The sequence below is a fragment of the Pecten maximus genome, chromosome 16, assembly GCF_902652985.1.
Source record: "Pecten maximus chromosome 16, xPecMax1.1, whole genome shotgun sequence".
In the NCBI taxonomy this organism is placed as follows: domain Eukaryota; kingdom Metazoa; phylum Mollusca; class Bivalvia; order Pectinida; family Pectinidae; genus Pecten; species Pecten maximus.
The window spans coordinates 31,635,587-31,655,958 of NC_047030.1; the positions used below are offsets into that span (position 1 = coordinate 31,635,587).

General features: G+C 38.4%; 1 protein-coding gene across 2 annotated transcripts in view; it reads right to left on the reverse strand.

The window, feature by feature from the left end:
* The window catches only part of LOC117344820, a 44,002-nt gene that overhangs the window by 16,064 nt on the left and 7,566 nt on the right, over positions 1-20,372 (reverse strand). Inside the window, exons 1-2 of one of the 2 annotated variants that reach the window (XM_033907648.1) lie at positions 15,685-15,805; positions 13,945-14,658 (exon numbers count right to left, since the gene is read on the reverse strand). In XM_033907648.1, coding sequence (XP_033763539.1) covers positions 13,945-14,200 — 256 coding nt within the window. In that variant the 5' untranslated portion in view covers positions 14,201-14,658; positions 15,685-15,805. Of the gene's footprint in view, positions 1-13,944; positions 14,659-15,684; positions 15,806-20,372 lie in introns of those variants that run through there. The other variant, XM_033907647.1, reaches the window with a different exon arrangement.

Consider the following 20,372-nt stretch of genomic DNA (forward strand, 5'->3'; position numbering starts at 1 on the left):
ATTCGGGCATTGATGATAGTGACAATAGATTTACGTAACTTTCAGAAAACACTAATTTCTACCCAGATTAAGACGAACCCTGGTTCGTATTCGCGAAATAAATATTTAACACATTAAACCTTTCTTATGCACAATGTTATTTCCTTGTGTGCTCGTGCTCCATAAAAATTTTATCAGCGGAGAGAAATTGAAAGGAACAGCCTTGAAATCCAGTCTTCATGTCATCTGAATATATTGTGGTTTAGAAAAGGCCCGTTACCATTGAATTGCTTATTCTACGTAAGAAGAAAGGGATTGTCTGGATACAGCAGGTACATACAGGTGAGAAAGGGACGATGCACTCCACCTGTCGATTATACAGGTGCAAACAATAGCCGAGAGATGAAATCCCCATCCCGTCAAACAAGGACAAGGGGTCACAATTTGACCCCTAACAATGCCTTCCCATAACAATCGGCCCTTTCCCAGACAATGCCGTTCCTTACAGCGTCCCTTTTCGTCTGAAATCCGAGCTGACTGCTTTGTTTAATCTGTCGGGACATGATCGTTAAAAGTTTACAATTTTTATGGGTTAGTTCAATCTGAATTACATTAAATTGGAGGTTTAAGTCGGTGACTATTCAATAGATGTAACGTTCTTTGTGATCAGACTGATTTTGGACATTTTTGTACAAGGTAATCCCGATACTCTTACTTTAAGTTATTTCGCTTTGAGATAAAAAGTAGCGATGTTTACAAGGGATTCTGCCACCAAGAACGAAATGTGCATTAAGCGTTTAGTAGAGTTTGCCTCCCAGTTACAAACGCCTAACTGAACGGAAATAGATGATCTTTTACGAAGCAAGTCCAATTTTTTCAGTTCCGCGAGAGTCTAAAACTAAGATTTTTGCAAATAATTGAAACAACATTTTCTCATACTACCTTTGGATTATATCTTAAACTTGTATCTCTTTTCGTGACGTCACAATGTAAATGAATGTCTGTGACGTCATTAAGTTATGACGTCACAATTGAAACTATGGGAACCTACAACCAATCACTGTTCAGCTCGGTGTTATATTTCATCTGAACAATACACACCCCATCGATTACTTGGGGAAAACGATTGGTAATTATTTATAAGTTAAAATCGAAAAAAGTTGTAAATAGATATGCTAAAAATGCCTTAGAAAGTATCGACTTATAGCCAAAACTAGGATTATTTTCTTGCTACCCCCGTTGGCCACTGTTTCGTATCCAATGGAGCCGCCGTTTCGTAATTAATCTCATTGTCTGTTTCCAGCTAAATGTTGCTGACAAATCTATTTATAGTTTCCATTATATATCAACAACACATTTCTTTTAAAGTTCACGGACATCGGGTCCAATATTTCATCGTTACAAAAGTCTCGAGACAGGCTACGACAGCCATAGTCAGACCGCCATCTGTTCTGGTTATTTTCAGTACTGTGAAAACTAATGTTATAGAAAACTCGATTTAAAAACTTAAACTGTACCTGTTCATATCTACTTTATAAAATGACCCCTTGTTTCACTCTGTAAACCTGACCGAGTGAATAGACGAACCAACAATCAGGAAAAGAGGAAGAACTTTTAAAGAGTTTTAAAGTTTGTATTTGATAAAAACCACACAGGCAACCATAACCTCAATAAGTATATAGCATGCATGATATAACATTGAAAATCTTCACATTATTAACTATAAGGAGATACATCCGATATTCAAGTGGTGTAAGTTTAGCTTGATCCTTGAGTATGTGTATGTTTTCATATATATGGTTAAAACATTCTGGACCATGCTATAAATTTTTACTTTCCCAAAGCTGTATATTCTATAATCAATGGGATAAGATTCGTGTCTTTAGCTTGTTTTCTCCTTTTTTTTCCCTAGCTGATAACTTATCATGTCTCCCATCCGTAACAAAATATTTGTATGTAATGATTTCATGTTCACGAGAGGCGACATCAATCACTTCAAATAAAGCTGGATTTTTTATATCTATTATATACATAATTTTGTACTCCTCTGATAAGAAGCTATTAACATTTGACGTTTCAACGCCTGAACGACCTCCGTGCCACGTAAACATATATTTGTGAAATGATGTTTTTTACCAAAAAGCTAGAATATATATTTTTTTTAATTAAAGGAAACCTCGTTTTGTGGGTAGTTGCCTGGCACGCTCGGCTACATCGTATGTCTCTGATCGCCAACGAGAACGTGATTACCAAGATGGTTGTTGCGTTATCTTACGAAAATCAAAATGGAATCATCGCTTTATTGAGTAAAAAGTTCACCTAACCGTGACTACGTCAGAAACTCATTAGGTGTATACCGCCAGTGACAGGTATATACATACCTGTATGGGAGGCACCTTGATAAGATGACTTACCTCAGCGTTTACGGGTACATATGTATATATATATATATATGATAGATACCAGCATTTATTGATAGTAGAAGCATTAAACACGTCCTAAAAGGTTAATACACATGTATCATAAAAACTTCAGTAAGTAGAAGGTCGGAGCCATTTATTTATCAATTTGTTTGTTTATATTTTATAGATATTCGGTAAACAAACATGACCACGACATGTCACTTCCCTTAGAAATTATCAGGCCAAGGCAATGTAATATTTGGTTATAGGAAATTATATGTCACTCTACTTACACTCAGGCCAAGACAACATAATGTTTAGTAATTGGAACTTAAATGTTACTTCACTTACACTCAGGCCAACAATAATTTCTATGACATTTTCACTAAAATATTTTTGGATAACGTCCTTTAATAATTATCTATTTCCTGTGCCTCAACACGTGTCACATTTTCCTTTAAATTGTGTTTTGTCAAGAGTGTAACCTTCTAGATCCAATGCGGGTCTACGGGCGAATATCTCTGAAACCAAAATCTGCTGTGAAGAGAAAACTGGCATAGTCTATCATTTTGTGCGTACTATTTCCATACGTCTAATACACGATATTCCTTCTGAGGTTTTGACGTGGGATGAGAAATTTTATCCAATTTTATTCTGGAAACCCGCCATATGATATTTAATGAGGTAGTCACCAGCTACTACAGGAATACCTCACCACACAATGATATTTGGTGTTGACGGAATGATAAATTCAGCAAAAAATATTTATTTCTCTAGTACCTTTTCACTTTTTTTTTTAAAATTCTTAAATCCTTCCTCTTGGAATCAGCATCATACTCTTGAATTACGTCACTTCCTTTATGCAAATAAGCTACGATAATAACATACAATATCAAAATACACATTTAAATAAGCTACGATAATAACATACAATATCAAAATACACATTTAAAACTTAAGTTGTTTGAACCAGGTATTGTGTATTACATAATCATTGATATTTCCGGCGACTTCTTCGCGACGATATAAATTTCTAACACTGAATTCGTGAGATATATTTGTTTCGGAGATATTGAAACTATTGGTCCATAATATTTCGCAAATTAATGCTCTCAAATAAACGTCGTTTACTACCATTCCAAATAGTCTCACTACAATAAAAAACGTATTTCAGATAAAGAAAAGTGTCGGGTGAGCATGTCTAGAATAGATGAACCCCCAAATGACAAATTAAAATATCACCGCGACAGAATTTGATTGAGAAACCTTGCCACCGTCCCCAGCGGGTCTACAGTCCAATATCGGAAATTTACTTTTTATTGTAAGTCGACGACATACAAATAAATCTGTCGAGAAAAGGATGTTTAGGCTCTAGAATAACGATAGAGAATTTTATTACTGAAATAATGTACGCTGTCTATAAACATCCTGCTGTCAAATCCTGCTGGAGATTCTCCTTGGCCGGAGATTTAATAAATGGAATTCCTCCAATGGTTTTTTCTCATACAATACTGGAATTGGATGGCATTTTATTGTTATGGTTATGTAAAATTCGCACGTGAATGAATGTTTAAAGGGAAATTCTCAGTTATGGAACTAAATATCCTGTAATGGATTTTTACTTCCATCAATTGTGTCGAAAAGGATAATGCATTGCGAGTATTCAATGGAATTTCGAATCCCCGGATTTGCGGACTAAAAGAATCTGGCAAATGTCTTGTCAATATCCACTGAACGCTTTCCATTGTAATAAAAGAAATTCAGAAAACATAATCCGGGAACTACTTTTTAACGAGAAAGGATAAAACTAGGGTTTACTTTCGAAGTAATTAGGCCAGGTTTCCGCGTATGGATACATGCATATTTGATGCCGACTTACATTCTAACTTACAACGATAGCTAAAATGATATATTTTCAAAAGCACGAGAGTTTGTAGCACCAGCCGTGTTCAAAGCATCAATTATGCATATGATTACCAAAAGATTAAGCTATGTATCGACTCAAAAACCTGACAGCCACTAAAAGCAATTTTAGCTCAAAAGGAAATCTGCAAACCTTAAAAAAGCAGCCGAACGTATCGCATGAATAGAATATCGATTTTCTAGCCAGTAAAATAATGGGGGACAATTCTGTCCTCTCCATCAAGGTAAGGGATGCTCATGAAAGCGTTTCTAGCGAGAATATTTTCTCCATTTCCGTCATTACTAGGCGGTAGCCTACCAAGGAAACAGTTTTGATTTCCCTACTGTAATCAATTCCTTCTAAGACGAAATCTAATTTTTGTGCCTAGTCTTGAATCGCGCGATTTAAATACCATATTGGGCCAATATCATGCATTTCGTAATGAAACATGGATGTTTAATGTTTGAACATCGTTCGTAAATCAGATAACAAAATCGAGTCGGAATTTCCATAAAGTCCTTTACATGTGGTATAATGAGTACTTTTGTACGAGTTTTTGTACATAGTAGTAAGGGACAAACCTCGATATAATGTCAGCTGGGTTCATACAATATACGTCAATAAATTACACCTGCTTTTTACAATGAAACCTCGGTATAATGCCCCTTATTTATACAATGGAACATCGGTATAATGCCCCTTATTTATACAATGAAACCTCGGTATAATGCCCCTTATTTATACAATAAAGCCTCGGTATAATGCCCCTTATTTATACAATGAAACCTCGGTATACTGACCCCCTACTAATACAATGAAACCTCGGTATAATGCCCCTTACTTATACAATGAACACTCTGTCTGATGTCCCTTATTTATGCAATGAAACCTTAGTGTTGCGTCCGTCGTGAAAATATTTTCTTCCACTTTTCCTCTGGATATCCAAAGACAGGACAGACAACTTCAAAATACCCTTACTATCAGGAGTGGCAATAAATCCATCAATAAAGCGAATCCTTCAATATAGCGCTAAAACCTTGGTCCAACTCATTGCTCAATTTGCTGTATAACGAGTTAAGTGTTACGTCTACGTAACAGCCTGGCCAAAGGTATCATTTAAAAATATCACTGAACTCAGTTTGAAAAAAGAAACGTAATAGTCGAGTAAAATGAACCATTCAGTGCTTGAAATATTTAAAATGTGAATATTCAACATACACAAATCGTTCTAAATTTTTTTTTTATTTATTATGACCAAATCGATAGAATTTTTAGGTGGGCTTAATTTCGAATATAGGTTAGACATCCAATATCGCATGTTCTATATCTCCCTAAGGCCGGTATATAAACGGACAGATTCCGTTCTCTGTGTCCATTATCGACCATTTATCGCACTGTGATTTTACGCCAGACTATTGGAAACCGTATGGGAATCAAATGATTTGTCTTTATATGATTTCACGGGGGACAGATTACGCCGGAAAGGAGTGACTTCATCAAAACCTAATCATAACAACTTTGACTATCCACACAAATCTCTGTTTGCACACCGGTGAGATATTTGTACACGGCCAAATGTCTTTCTGATAAACCGCGGACAGATCGAACAGCTCCCGACCGACCACCACAATTACAAGGTCGAGAGATTTGTTAGTCAACTGAATGTGCTTAACGAAATCCCAAATCATATTTGCTCATGGTCGATATGAAGGATTTAAAAAAAATATGATAAAGGCAAAGATTGTGTATTAAACAAAGAATTTTTTTGGTTGTGATAAATGCAAATATCTTTTGTTCGACCCTCTTTTTAAACTACTGAATTATGCTTAGTCAGCTTAATGATAATCACTAAAAGTCAAATTTCGTTTTTGACTTACTTTTCTAAGTTTTCTAACAAAATATTTTCCTAAATTCAACTTCTTACAATATAAACATACCTCAATCCCCATAAATATGAATTTTTGAAGATAAATTACAGTAAAACTCAGTGAAGAGCTGGATACAATTTTACAATATAAGATGACAAATCACTGCCGTCGGTATCTAGCTTGACTGCTGAAGCTGAATCGGTTATCGAAAACCCATTAGATAGCGAATGTGTTAAATGCGATAGAACCCTTGTGATGCCTTCACTGGAAGTAGCTTATCAAAAGCCATGAATAGTTGCTAACACGACGCGGGGATGATCGAAATATCGTTATGAATTGTAGCTTCTGTGTTAAATGTTTATCTACTTCCGTTTGTCTTTATACGAGCGAAGGACACCAAGAGATTGGATAAAGGTTGTTCTTTGTCATTTTTTTTCGCATCTTCACCAAAGTAACCGTTTGTTGTTATGCTGATTGATTGAAATCAAGTTTCAAGTACAATGTTGACATTCACGATCTCTTTTGAATCAACACATTACGGAATATACAAAGACATCTATTACAAACATACACACAAAATTATCGAAGGTTGGCCTTATTCCGTAGCCGTTGTCAATTTCGCCAGGGTTGAAACCCGATTTAAAATACGTTTCAGTGTTCGAGAGGAATAGCGAAGGTTGGATTCATTCTGAGTCCCAAGTCGATTTCGTCAAGGTTGAAATATATTTCTGACAATTCTGTGCCCGAGAAACGATTTGTGAATATGAACCATATACATGTAGATACTTTCTGTATGGTATTTGATTTCATGTATGTTTTTTTGTCAAAGGCAAAGCGACAAATCCGTTTCGATCAATATATACATATATAGTTATATCACGGGAAATAGGAATTATGAAATTCCAGATATTTCAGTATATATCATCACCATAGCAATTGATACTAAGGTCACGTGATGATCTCGTGCGACATGTTCCATTATTTCATTCAAATCTTATATAGACTCACAAATGCAATGTTAATAACTTAAACGTGTGATCGGCAGTAAAATTTCGACATATTTTATTTTATCAAAAGGGGTAAACAATAACTCATTCGGGTTAGAGCGCCGGCCAAGTCTCCTCAGATGAAGTCCGAAGTTCGTGGTTCGACTCTCCCTACCCGTGTCGGTTTGTGTTTGCTAGGAAGCTGAGAAACGGATCGGTCTGTGCTGTCGTTGTTTTGTCCCTAGCTTGGACAAGATAGTTAACCCTAATTGCTCAGGATGGCATGCGACGGGCCTCTCGTATGTTGTTCGGTAGTTTAGTCACCAACTACTACAAGGAGACCGCGACTCAATTTGACGTTGACTGTTCGCGGGGCGGTAAATATAGCAAACAAACAAATAAACAAACAAACAAACAAAGGTAACAATTTTCAAGTGGTGAAAGCCGCTGTGTTATAACATATAAACATTTGGGAAAAAAATGAAATTAATTGCAGATATATTTTTTTCGAAAAGCCTGAGTGTCATAGTGGCTTGACAAATAGCCCATTCTGAAATAAATATCCATGGCAACGGGATCGGTAAACATATCTGATGACCGGGGGTGACAAAAATCACAATAATTTCTTCACAACATAAACACGACAGAAAAATATATCGCTTTAGAATTTGTAAATGATATCCGGAGGATAATGACATAACAGATACCCACATTTGTTATTTAGACAACGAAACGATGACAGAAAATCTATAGCAACATCATCAGAAATGATATCTGGAGAAAAAAATCTGATATAAAACCCCTGGCGACAAAATGTTAAACGATTATGTCCCTATCTAGATCAGAGTTGGACAGCTGCCGCATGTTAAACGCTTCAACGGGATGGAATTGGAGAAATGATTATCGATTATCGATTCGTCAGTGAAGCTGGCGATAATTGCGAGGCATGGTCCTTGAATAGTCATATATACACACACATGTAGAGTCCTGGCATAGACAAACTCTAAATTATTAAGTGTGTATGTATGTTGCCATCCAATTCATTGAAATGGAACGCTGATTTTCTATGGAGAATGCCAGGCACTTGGGAATGTAACATGTATCTAATCATACATGAATAACAGTTACGTGTACACGTGTGTACACGTGCTTTCCGTCCATTAAGATACACATTCAGACCGTAAATGCATAGATGTCGATGTTTATCATACGCACTGCTGTGAATTATTGATGTCGTTTTAGTGTCGTACTCCGCGGCAGATGTCTCGGTATAGGATAGCTGACGTAGCCGATTGAGTCAGTGAAATCTACATGGGGCTGTATATTTCACTCAGTAACTTAGACGAGAGAATCGTTGGTTACGACATCCGAGACAAGTACCTGCTATCTATTTCAATTGGCGTTCAGAGTTCTAATACATATAAACACATTTCAACTTGAAATCAAATTTCTCTTGACTTTCAAGATATCGGGTAGAAATCCATGTCATCTGTCATTCTGTAGAATGCTACCCATTTCAAGTCACGCTGAAACAAATGGTCGTGACCATGAAATCGCCTGACTCGAATATTCTTCAGGTGAGGTTTGTGAAATTTTGAACAATTTGCACTTCTGTGACCTTGAAAGCCGGTCAGATTGTTCAGATGAAAGTTTGTGACATTCGAAACTTTTTTTACCCCTGTGACCTTGAAAGTAGGTCAGAATCTTCAGATGAAGTTTGTGAAATTTTAAACTTTTTTTGACTCACGTGACCTTGAAAGTAGGTCAGATTCTTCAGATAGAGTTTGTGAAATTTCAAACAATTTTTTAGTCCTGTAAACCTTGAATGTAGGTCAATGTCATTCATTTTAGGAAAAAAATTATAAGTACTCCATCCAAGATACATACTGGGTCATACAATGACCCAAACTATCCACAATATCTTACATTTCCATGATCGCATATACAAGCATCCAATGCGTATATACAGGGCTGAACTCAACTTTTCATTCCCCGCCATTCTTCAAATTACATTTAAATCTCGGCATAACCTCCTCTAACTCCCTCAACTCAAATGCCTCTGTCTTGAAATAATAAAACCGCATAAAAATATGCAAAAACACACGGCATGAATATTTTATCCTTAAATTACGTCATTTATCAAATTGAGACCAAGAAGCGCAGCATGGGGACATTAAGAGGAGATTATTTTAGGACAGCACGAGAGCTCGTGCCTGAAACCGGAAGACGTTATCTCCGTATCATCTGTTCTGCACGCGACAAATAATGTCGAGCGTCCAATCAATTTGATCAATGAAATATCAAGAGCAAGTTAGAATGATTATTTTATAATAAACTCGCTTTAGTGAGGAACCGTGGATAGCTACAATGCTTTAAGGGCTTGTTATTCTAAACTAACGACTGATTTTCTTACAGGTCACGGCACCAAATATGGTCATGAGAGTTAATGTAAAAGACATACAGAACTGTTGGGAACACCGAAATAGAAGGGAAAGCAATATGGATGTCGTATCGAATGTCGGAGATGAAAATACGCGCACTGGTTTCTTCGACATTGCTCCAGGCATGACAAGAGACAACTGCATGGTTCTGGAGGTTGATGCCCGGCATTAGTCGCCGTTGTACAATCATGTAATGTAAAGTGTTGGTAGGTTGTTTCCGAACTAGTAACGCCGATTACTTTCATCTACGTAACCCGCATGTGTGGCAAATCACATTTGGAAGCGAGGCCAGGAAAACCTCCACGAACTGTGAAGTGCTGTGAGCCAAGTCCAGCCATCGTGTTATAATTGGTTAGATTATTATGGCTGTCTTTTGGACGATTGAACGGAAACGTTATCTCAATGTTCGCCATGAACTGCCTAAATCCAGACGTTTTCTGTCACACAGTGCACGTGCAAGGACGAGATTTGATTGTGAGATCTTGACGTTTCTGTCATTTAGACCGACTATTTATATAGACTAGAGGAAAACGGACCTGATCGAAAACAACGAGTAGAATGCTGTATTTTCACAAATCAGAATTTCTGGTCAGCAAATATCCAATCAGCTATTACTTACTTACTTATTGACAATTTTTCACCTTTTTTGTTTGGTCATTTCGTCATGTTCCGGAATGAGGGGGGAGGGGGTTGATTTTATTTGGTTTCAAATTTTCGAAAATTAGTTACGGCAATGTTCGAACCAGTAGCAGGTTACTCCGTTTTTCTTGCAAATTATTTCAAATATGTTTTAGAGATATAGCTTTACTTGATAGTTCAGAACAAATAAATCCAGATCGTAAGAGAGAATTTTTTTTTTTTTTTTTTTTTGCCATTTTTTATTGAAGAAATTAGTACAAAATTCTACAGTACTTAGTAGCATAATATTTCTCTGTGAGCTCCAGTCTCTAATCTTGTCTAGTCACTTGTAGAATGCTTTATAAACGGATAATTTCTGCTTGCCATGCCAATGAATATCGAAGTCGTACATGTATTTCGTTCGGAAACATTGTTCGCCTTGTAGACCGAGTTTTAAGATGTATCGTTGGCTGGGACGCCTCCCATTTGGCACACAGACCCCAAGACATCATGTCATCAAGATGGAGGACAATTACAAGTGTATCAAAGTAACCCTGATGAGAATTACTGATGCAGGAGACGATTGTGTCGCTACTCCCGCCAGACACATGCATATCTACATACAATACACACGTTTTTGGTGTAACACACATCGCTTTGTTGTTGTTAACATTTAACCTCTGGTAGTCTACGTCAAAACAATGCTTATATCTGCTAATGAATATGAAATGCACGTGTATGTCATACCATGTGCAGATTACGGCACGGTGGTTCAGTGCAATGTATGGAAACGACAAGGAGCCAACCTTGATCACCACTTGTTTCCTACAAGGAACTCTTCAAACGCGGAGGTTTTTTTATATTATATGATATCATTGGTCGCTTTTTTTTTTTTTAGTTTTATGCGTTTTTCTGTCAATTTATCCCGTAAATTCTGTCAACTATCGGTGTTTCAATAAGCCGAACCGGTTTCTCTCACAACATTTCCGTTGATGAGAAAATCCAACATCGCTCGTTTCGAACTTGAATTTCAAAAAGAACAATATTGGTAAAAAGTAGGTGTACTGGCTTATAGGTAAATAAGAAAGAAATAACACTCGATACATACGTCAAAGAAATACAACCCCATCACTTATAATACCTGTCATAACGTGTATATAAGATTATATCTACGGCCTGTAAGCCCATGTCAATATTTATATCTACTGCCTCTCGGACCCGATATCCATAAACTGTGATCAAACAAAAACTCGTAACTATCATGATATCGCGACGTTATTGTGATCAACTGAGGCCAAATGATCCTGAAGGTCAACATATTTATGTATACATTTATACTTATGGATTAAACTTCAAAGTCTGCGAATCTCCTTCACTTTAATGGGATATTTAATTCTATGCTAAGAAATCGACCAAGAAGTGGTTACTCTGGGAATTTTTATATATACATGTTGCATTCATTCATTTCAAAATTTCACTTACTGAGTGGAATGACAATAGTCAAACTAGTTGTAATGGGGAGGACAGACCAGGTTTGGTATTTTGTGTTTCACGATCCAATCACAGGGGTTTGTAATGAATGTATATATGCTGATCACAGCTCTATTTTTTATTTTTATCATAAACATTCATTACAAACCCCTGTGATCCAATTGTGAAAAGTTGGACGACTTAGACGTATATTGTATAATGGTTTGAAGTAATTTGTCATTACCCCGGTTTTCATTTAGAGATCATTACATTACTCAAGGTATTTTCACCTATTTTATGTAAACATTTTAATCTACTTTCGTCAAATTTGAGTTAGAATTAAACTTTTCGGTATTTTCTCCCCTCCAAAGGAAAAAATAACAACAACAATCGGTTCGGAATGTGTAGGGACCGATTGTAGATTCAAATTTTGAAAACGATAATGAGTGAGCACATTTCTGAGAGAAAAAAAATTGTATATATATCACATGGCGGTACTATCAAAGTGCCATTCAGTGTTAAGGATATTTTTTATGAACAACACGAATTGGCAACACATTTTACCAGCCACAGGGACTTGGAACGATTTCCCAACATGTGCATGGTCGATATACACATGCATATATTTATATTTCCACTCAATTCAGACTCAATGAACCTACCACAGTTAACTCGAGTCATTTTTCAATGAACTTTATCAAGTCCGGCGTAGGAATACATTTGTCGAGCTTGGACTATATTTTGTTTAATTCCTTTTCAAAAGTGATCATATTTATATGAAATAAATTCCTTTAAAACTAATATTTGTTTTAATTCGCTATTAAGTTTTTTCGCGAAAGAAATCCTAAAAGTATTAACCATATGTAGACAAAGAGTGATGACGTACATTTTGGTAAGTTCTGTGGTAGACTTGCACAAGTCCCTATTTGTCAAAGACAAAAATTGTACAAAATATCAAAAAAATATAAATATAAGGATTGAATAAAGTTATGTGTAGGGACCGATTGTAGATTCAAATTTTGAAAACGATAATGAGTGAGCACATTTCTGAGAAAAAAATAAAATTGTAACATAACATTATTCAATCCTTAAATGAACCGTGGGTTGAGAGTTCGCGCCGAGTCCCTGTGTTATCAGTCAACACATACAGGAGAAAATATCTAAAAATGATTTTCATACGAATGCATAAATTTTCAATAATTGCTCCACTATTTTATTTAAACCGTGTTGTCCTTATCTCGTCATATATATATTTACTGTTTTAGACATAATTGTGACATATGGACTTAGCACTCCTGACCCTCCAGTCCTTAAAACACACGAGATTTGGAATATTTGTCATATCCCTGAGAGCCGACCCTTAACATCTACTTGAATGTGTATTTATTAAGAGCATTTGTTGATTGTTTGTATCAGAGGACTTTGTCTCAATGACAGTTTAAAAATAAACAAGAATATTTTTTTTTATCCGGAATACAAGAAACCTGAGTCATGCAGCACTTAGTAAAACGATACATAAAGATAATTTTGAAATGAAATTTCCGGTATGAAATTATCACTTTTACAACAGAGATATGATCCAGTCACCCGTGAACAGAATGTGTATTATGTAAAATACAGACAATGGTAATTAGCATACATTTCGCTATCTACAATATGGCTATTATATCTAGGGAAACCATTTACATTTTATATTAAAAAAACTAAATTTGTCATGTGAATCACTTCAAGTTCACATAAACATAGCATACCATAACACGTTACATAAGGCCAACAAAATGAAAAATCTGTTTCCTGTGTATCTAAGGTCAAACAAATGAAAAATTTGGTACTCGTGTAAACACGGCTTAATATATTAGAGGAGGAGGAGGAGGGGGGGGGGGGGGGGGGGTATAAAACTAGACACACGCTACAATTTATCCTCATGGAGACAGATGACTGGACATTGTGGGTTTGTCTGTTTGTTTTTGTTTAACGTCCTACTAACAGCCAGGGTCATTTAAGGACGTGCCAGGTTTTGGAGGTGGGAGAAAGCCGGAATACCCGGAGAAAAACCCCCGGCCTACGGTCAGTACGTGACAACTGCCCCACGTATGTTTCGAACTCGTAACCCAGAGGTGGAGGGACTAGTGATAAAATGTCGGGACATTGTGGGTAGATTTGAGGAAATCGAAGAGTTGAGTTACAGTTAGGGAGTTTACACATGTTTGATTGTTTATAACATTTTACCATAAAATACTTCCAAAACTATTTATAAAGTACAAACAGTTCACTTACCTTTCAATAATTCGCCGTTTTCGACATTTTTCAGGTGCTCTTCATGGTGTGAAATACTTGCACAGTACCCAGACGGGGCGTCACAAACTACACTGTACCACAAACCTATGTAAACTTTCCTGTTGGTGATTTTGTCCGTCCAAATGGCCCATCCCTGACTTGCAAAACTAATCAACTGTAACAGAGTGCACACTCCCGCCAAAACGCACAAGGTCAAGGTCACTGCACGAGACATGGCTAGTCCCGTCTTCCTCATTTGGAGAACCAAATGACCTTCACCTTTGTTTTGAGTTTTCGATATCTAAATTAATTCTTGCTGTGCTAAATTCATACGAGATTTATGTTAGGGGGGTCACAAGATCACATACAGGATATCCGTCGGATAAAAGAAGATTTCACATGTAAAACACGAATAAAGCACATGTATGTCTAAATCTACTTTCCATCCATTTGGTGACGATTCACGTCATGTCGTTTTGTGGCGCTAAATGATCCCGACTTCCAGAATTAGAGAGATCTTTGTTTCCCGTGTGGTATTTACACCAATCTATACAATTGCCCGTTTTTATCCGGACCAATCTTCCCCAAACATCCGACATATAGCCAGTCCTCCTCGCGAGTGTGTCTTGTCAGCACAGCAGTCCGCCCTCAAATGAATCAGACACCTGCGTTTGTTGGAAGGTATGCTGTCACAAAATCACACGCTTCACTGCCCTGGAAAATGAAGCAATACAAACAATGAAATCAGATTTTATGACACATATTAGCAACATTTCTGTCTAATATCGTTAAAATGGTGATGAGTATGAATATTTTACTGTTTGTTTATATCAGTCAGCTGCAATATATTACGATGTCAATTCCATACCGCTCGTCGCTCGATTAGACTAATACACACAGAGGCGGTTGAAATACTAAAATAGCAGTCAACGAGCAGACGATCAGATACAATACTACATGTTTCTCGATATATATATAAATGCTCCCCAATACGCATGCTTTTAAAAAAATGATTAGATATAACTGTTGAAACACAAAGATTCACAAATTCATGTTCAATGAATCAAATTCACAAGCTCGTGTTCAGTGAATTAAATTCACAAACTCATGTTTAGTGAATCAAATTCACAAACTCGTGTTCAGTGAATCAGTCTGTATATCTGCGAAATGTAAATAATTCATAGTTTTAAAATCAATCCATTTCAGACTACAGTGTCCATATTGACGGAAACGTAATATTTATCATACACAATATGAATATACGCTATTGTATTACGTCGCGGACATGAAGTGTATACCCGCACATACCAACACGTGTTCAATAATATGTATACATTATTGTTAGCCAAATAGCATATTAATTGTTGATGTGGATCTTAGAGGCTGGTTGTGGCTTGATCAAAATAGAACCTGAACTGAGATCGGAAGCAGGAGAGCCTGTCATACAATATTACACTAAAAACAACACCATGTATACACGCCAACACGTGTTATGTTTAAAACACACACATACACGCAATGTATTATTTAAAATACACACAGGACCATTTAGTTATAAATCGTACCGTTACGAGCACATGGCGGCCACGAAGGTGTTTACTTATTATTTAAATTGTTGGGTACTTCAACACGTGTAAAGAGACATGGCTTTTAGTAACACCATTAAAATCCTCCGATCAAATGATAATTTGATGAAGTAAAATAAATATAAAACATCCGGTTGAACTTTTTAACGCTTACCTGTGAATTACTCAGGTATAATTCCAATATAATACAGAATATTTGTACTCGTCTGCTGACGAATTGACCCTGTGGTTTAGCTACACAGTCTGAACTGAACAAATGAAGACTCGCGATCATAGGTCTTTATAAGCCCAACCAACCGGTGACTCACAAACTCTTTACACAACCGCCACTTTAAACACCTTTGTTGTGCACAATGTCAACTAACGAAGCATGTTCAGTATTATGACAAAAAGACTAAATAGTTTACAAATCTATCCTATATCCTCCCCCGAACTAGCCGCCCCAAGTGCCTGTATGCTTTGATTTTGATAGATAAATAGATTGATGATATACAGATTAATTTATATTGTATAAATAACCTAATCAAGAACAGGTGTTCTTATCTAGACGCATGTCAAAATACCTTGTCCGCTCTGACATTTGTTTACAGTTCCTATTGTTTAAAACACATGTCAAAATAAGCAAATGTAATTGTAAATGTAGCTGTGTGCCTGAACTGCCGCCCTCTACTGAAGTTCATATTAATAAATAAACCCGTCCATGACGTAGAGTAACAGTGATAATATCAATAACTCCTCCCCCACAGATAGTCGTCTGTAGTCGTCCTCTCCCCACGGATAGTCGTCTGTAGTCGTCCTCTCCCCACGGATGGTCGTCTGTAGTCGTCCTCTCCCTCACGGATGGTCGTCTGTAGTCGTCCTCTCCCCACGGATAGTCGTCTGTAGTCGTCCTCTCCCCCACAGATGGTCGTCTGTAGTCGTCCTCTCCCCCACTGTCGTCTGTAGTCGTCCTCTCCCCACGGATAGTCGTCTGTAGCCGTCCTCTCCCCCACAGATGGTCGTCTGTAGTCGTCCTCTCCCCCACTGTCGTCTGTAGTCGTCCTCTTCCCACGGATAGTCGTCTGTAGTCGTCCTCTCCCCACGGATAGTCGTCTGTAGTCTTCCTCTCCCCACGGATGGTCGTCTGTAGCCGTCCTCTCCCCCACAGATGGTCGTCTGTAGTCGTCCTCTCCCTCACAGATGGTCGTCTGCAGTCGTCCTCTCCCCCACTGTCGTCTACAGTCGTCCTCCCCCACGGATAGTCGTCTGTAGTCGTCCTCTCCCCCACAGATGGTCGTCTGTAGTCGTCCTCTCCCCCACAGATAGTCGTCTGTAGTCGTCCTCTTCCCCACGGATAGTCGTCTGTAGCCGTCCTCTCCCTCACAGATGGTCGTCTGTAGCCGTCCTCTCCCCCACGGATGGTCGTCTGTAGCCGTCCTCTCCCCCACAGATGGTCGTCTGTAGTCGTCCTCTCCCCACAGATGGTCATCTGTAGCCGTCCTCTCCCCCACAGATGGTCATCTGTAGCCGTCCTCTCCCCCACGGATGGTCGTCTGTAGTCGTCCTCTCCCCACGGATAGTCGTCTGTAGTCGTCCTCCCCCACGGATGGTCGTCTGTAGCCGTCCTCTTCCCCACAGATGGTCATCTGTAGCCGTCCTCTCCCCCACAGATGGTCATCTGTAGCCGTCCTCTCTCCCACGGATGGTCGTCTGCAGTCGCCCTCTTCCCCACGGATGGTCCAGGAGTAGTCGTTTGTAAGCGCCTCTCCCAACAAGTTCTCATCCTATACGGGTTATCGTTTGCAGCCGCCCCTCCCCCACGGGTTATCGCTTACAGCTGCCCCTCCCCCAGGGGATGTCGTTTGCAGCTGCACATCCCCCACGGATTATCGTTTACAGCTGCCCCCTCCCCACGGGTTATAGTTTGCATTCAGTCGACCTCTCCCTATACGGGCTGTCGTCTGCAGTCACACCGTCCCCACGGCTTATCGTTCGCGGTCACCTCCGCCCAATGGATTGTCGTCCGTCGTTCCTTATGACACAGCATGGCATAGTGTCACTGGCATAAACTAGAGAGTTATTGTCACGAATTCTAATTTTAGATTTTATAAACGCGGTTTATTGCCTGTTAGTGTTAATCGGAGACGCAGAACTAACGACGGTTGCTACTGACGTAAGTAATTAATGACGTCACGAACAATAGCGTGCCCCAAAATTCAATAACCCATCACCAATAATTTCGCCTCACTATGAACGTTAAAGACGCCACTAATCCAGAGGTTGAGACAACTCAAACAATCGAAAACCATGTCAAATGATTACATGGACTTGGGCTATGTCCGTGATATTGACACACTGTGGGGTCAAGACTTCGCGATTCCGCCATTTAAATAAATCGACTGTGATCCGATAACTGAAAACAACGTCGTATAGGTAAATGACGTCAATATATACGGTTAAACCGGGAACCCAAAGAGTGACGTCATAGTTATTCAAACGTCACAACACCAATACAACTCAAAGCGACACTGTAATAACCAGTAATACATTCAGCAAAATTTCTGTAAATTAATCTTGGCATAATAGTGCAGTTTACTTACTATATAAATTATGTATAACATGAAGTTGATAAAATGAATGAAGATGAAGATATCAGCTGTACCTATTTACACATGTTTCACAATTTCGTAACAAGTTGGTGTATAATTTGACAGACGTGGCGTTCGAGACTGTTGACAGCTGGTGTTCTGGACGTCCCGTCAGCGAGGGTTTAGAGAAAGAAGTTAAATGCTACAAATCTCTGCCATAAAGATTATACCACAACTAAACGCATACGACAGATGTAGTTAAGATATTTGCTACGGAGCCAAGTAAAGTACTCTAAAGATATTGTCACTTACGTGTCTGCCATGCGCAATTGACTCTCCTAAAATTTGTCTCTGAAGGATTGCAGCGGGTGACATCAATGCACGTGAGATTTATGTGCGCGTGAGTTTTGTGTACGTCACTCTGAATTCATGTCACTTTTATATACCTTTAATTTCCAGAAATTCTGTGAATACAGGAGTCGGGACGTATTCAGGGGCTTTCAACCGTCTTTAGTTCGGCTTTAGCTGTAGATATTTTTTTTAATTTTCAGTTAAGACAATTTGTGATTACACAGCTTTCATGTTTGAAAATAGAGATGATTTGAATAAAAATATTTATAACCATTCGATTAACCTCAATATATACAATGACAAAACAATGGCAATTTGCCGAGTTAAATCCAATCACGGTTTGGTGGGTTATCTCCCTTCCTTGCCATATGGCGTACGCAACATTTTTATCCGAACGCGCCCAAGAAGTGTTTGGTTTAAAGCAACTAGACGTGACAAGCAATCAAAATAAACACTGATGTTAATGTGAGTTCTAGGGCGCCAGGAGTATAAAACAGAGCCGTGTTCTAATCACGTAAAAACAAACAGAAATGAAAGCCGTCCTTAAATCTAATAGACAGATCATATTCCCAATAACAACCGCACGAAATCGCTTTCGAAAGTCATTGCATCTTTGATGAGAGTTTGTTTGGGTGATCCGATCATAGTGAAAATGATAGACATTTTATCGGCATTTTACAACATAATATCAACGAGGATCAGTATAGCATGATTTTATTGTACAGTAAAAAACGAAGGGCGTTATATGTAGCAAAGTTTCTGTAGTGTTACAAGCGAGGGGCGTTATAACAGGGTTTCTGTAGAGTTACAAGCGAGGGGCGTTATAACAACTGTAGAATGACTAGCAAGAGGCATTATAACAAGGTTTCTGTAGAGTGACTAGCGAGAGGCATTATAACACGGTTTCTGTAGAGTTACAAGCGAGAGCCGTTATAACAAGGTTTCTGTAAAGTGACAAGCGAGAGGCGTTATAACAAGGTTTCTGGTGTTACAAGCGAGAGGCGTTATAACAACTGTAGAGTTACAAGCGAGAGGCGTTATAACAAGGTTTCTGTAGTGTTACAAGGGACGGGCGTTATAACAAGGTTTCTGTAAAGTGACAAGCGAGAGGCGCTATAACAAGGTTTCTGTAGAGTGACAAGCGAGGGGCGTTATAACAAGGTTTCTGTAGTGTTACAAGCGAGAGGCGTTATAACAACTGTAGAGTTACAAGCGAGAGGCGTTATAACAAGGTTTCTGTAAAGTGACAAGCGAGAGGCGTTATAACAAGGTTTCTGTAGAGTGACAAGCGAGGGGCGTTATGACAAGGTTTCTGTAGTGACAAGCGAGAGGCGTTATAACAAGGTTTCTGTAGAGTTCCATCGAGAGGCGTTATAACAAGGTTTCTGCAGAGTTACACGCGAGGGGCGTTATAACAAGGTTTCTGTAGTGTTACAAGCGGGGGGCGTTATAATAAGGTTTCTGTAGGGACAAGTGAGAGAGGCGTTATAACAAGGTTTCTGAAGAGTAACTAGCGAGAGGCATATAACAAGGTTTCTGTCGAGTTACAAGCGAGAGCCTTTATAACAAGGTTTCTGTATAGTGACAAGCGAGGGGCGTTATAACAAGGTTTCTGTAGTGACAAGCGAGAGGCGTTATAACAAAGTTTTTGTATTGTTACAAGCGAGAGGCGTTATAACAACTGTAGAGTTACAAGCGAGAGGCGTTATAACAAGGTTTCTGTAAAGTAACAAGCGAGAGGCGCTATAACAAGGTTTCTGTAGAGTGACAAGCGAGGGGCGTTATAACAAGGTTTCTGTAGAGTTACAAGCGAGGGGCGTTATAACAAGGTTTCTGTAGTGTTACAAGCGAGGGGAGTTATAACAAGGTTTCTGTAGAGTTACAAGCGAGGGGCGTTATAACAACTGTAGAGTTACAAGCGAGA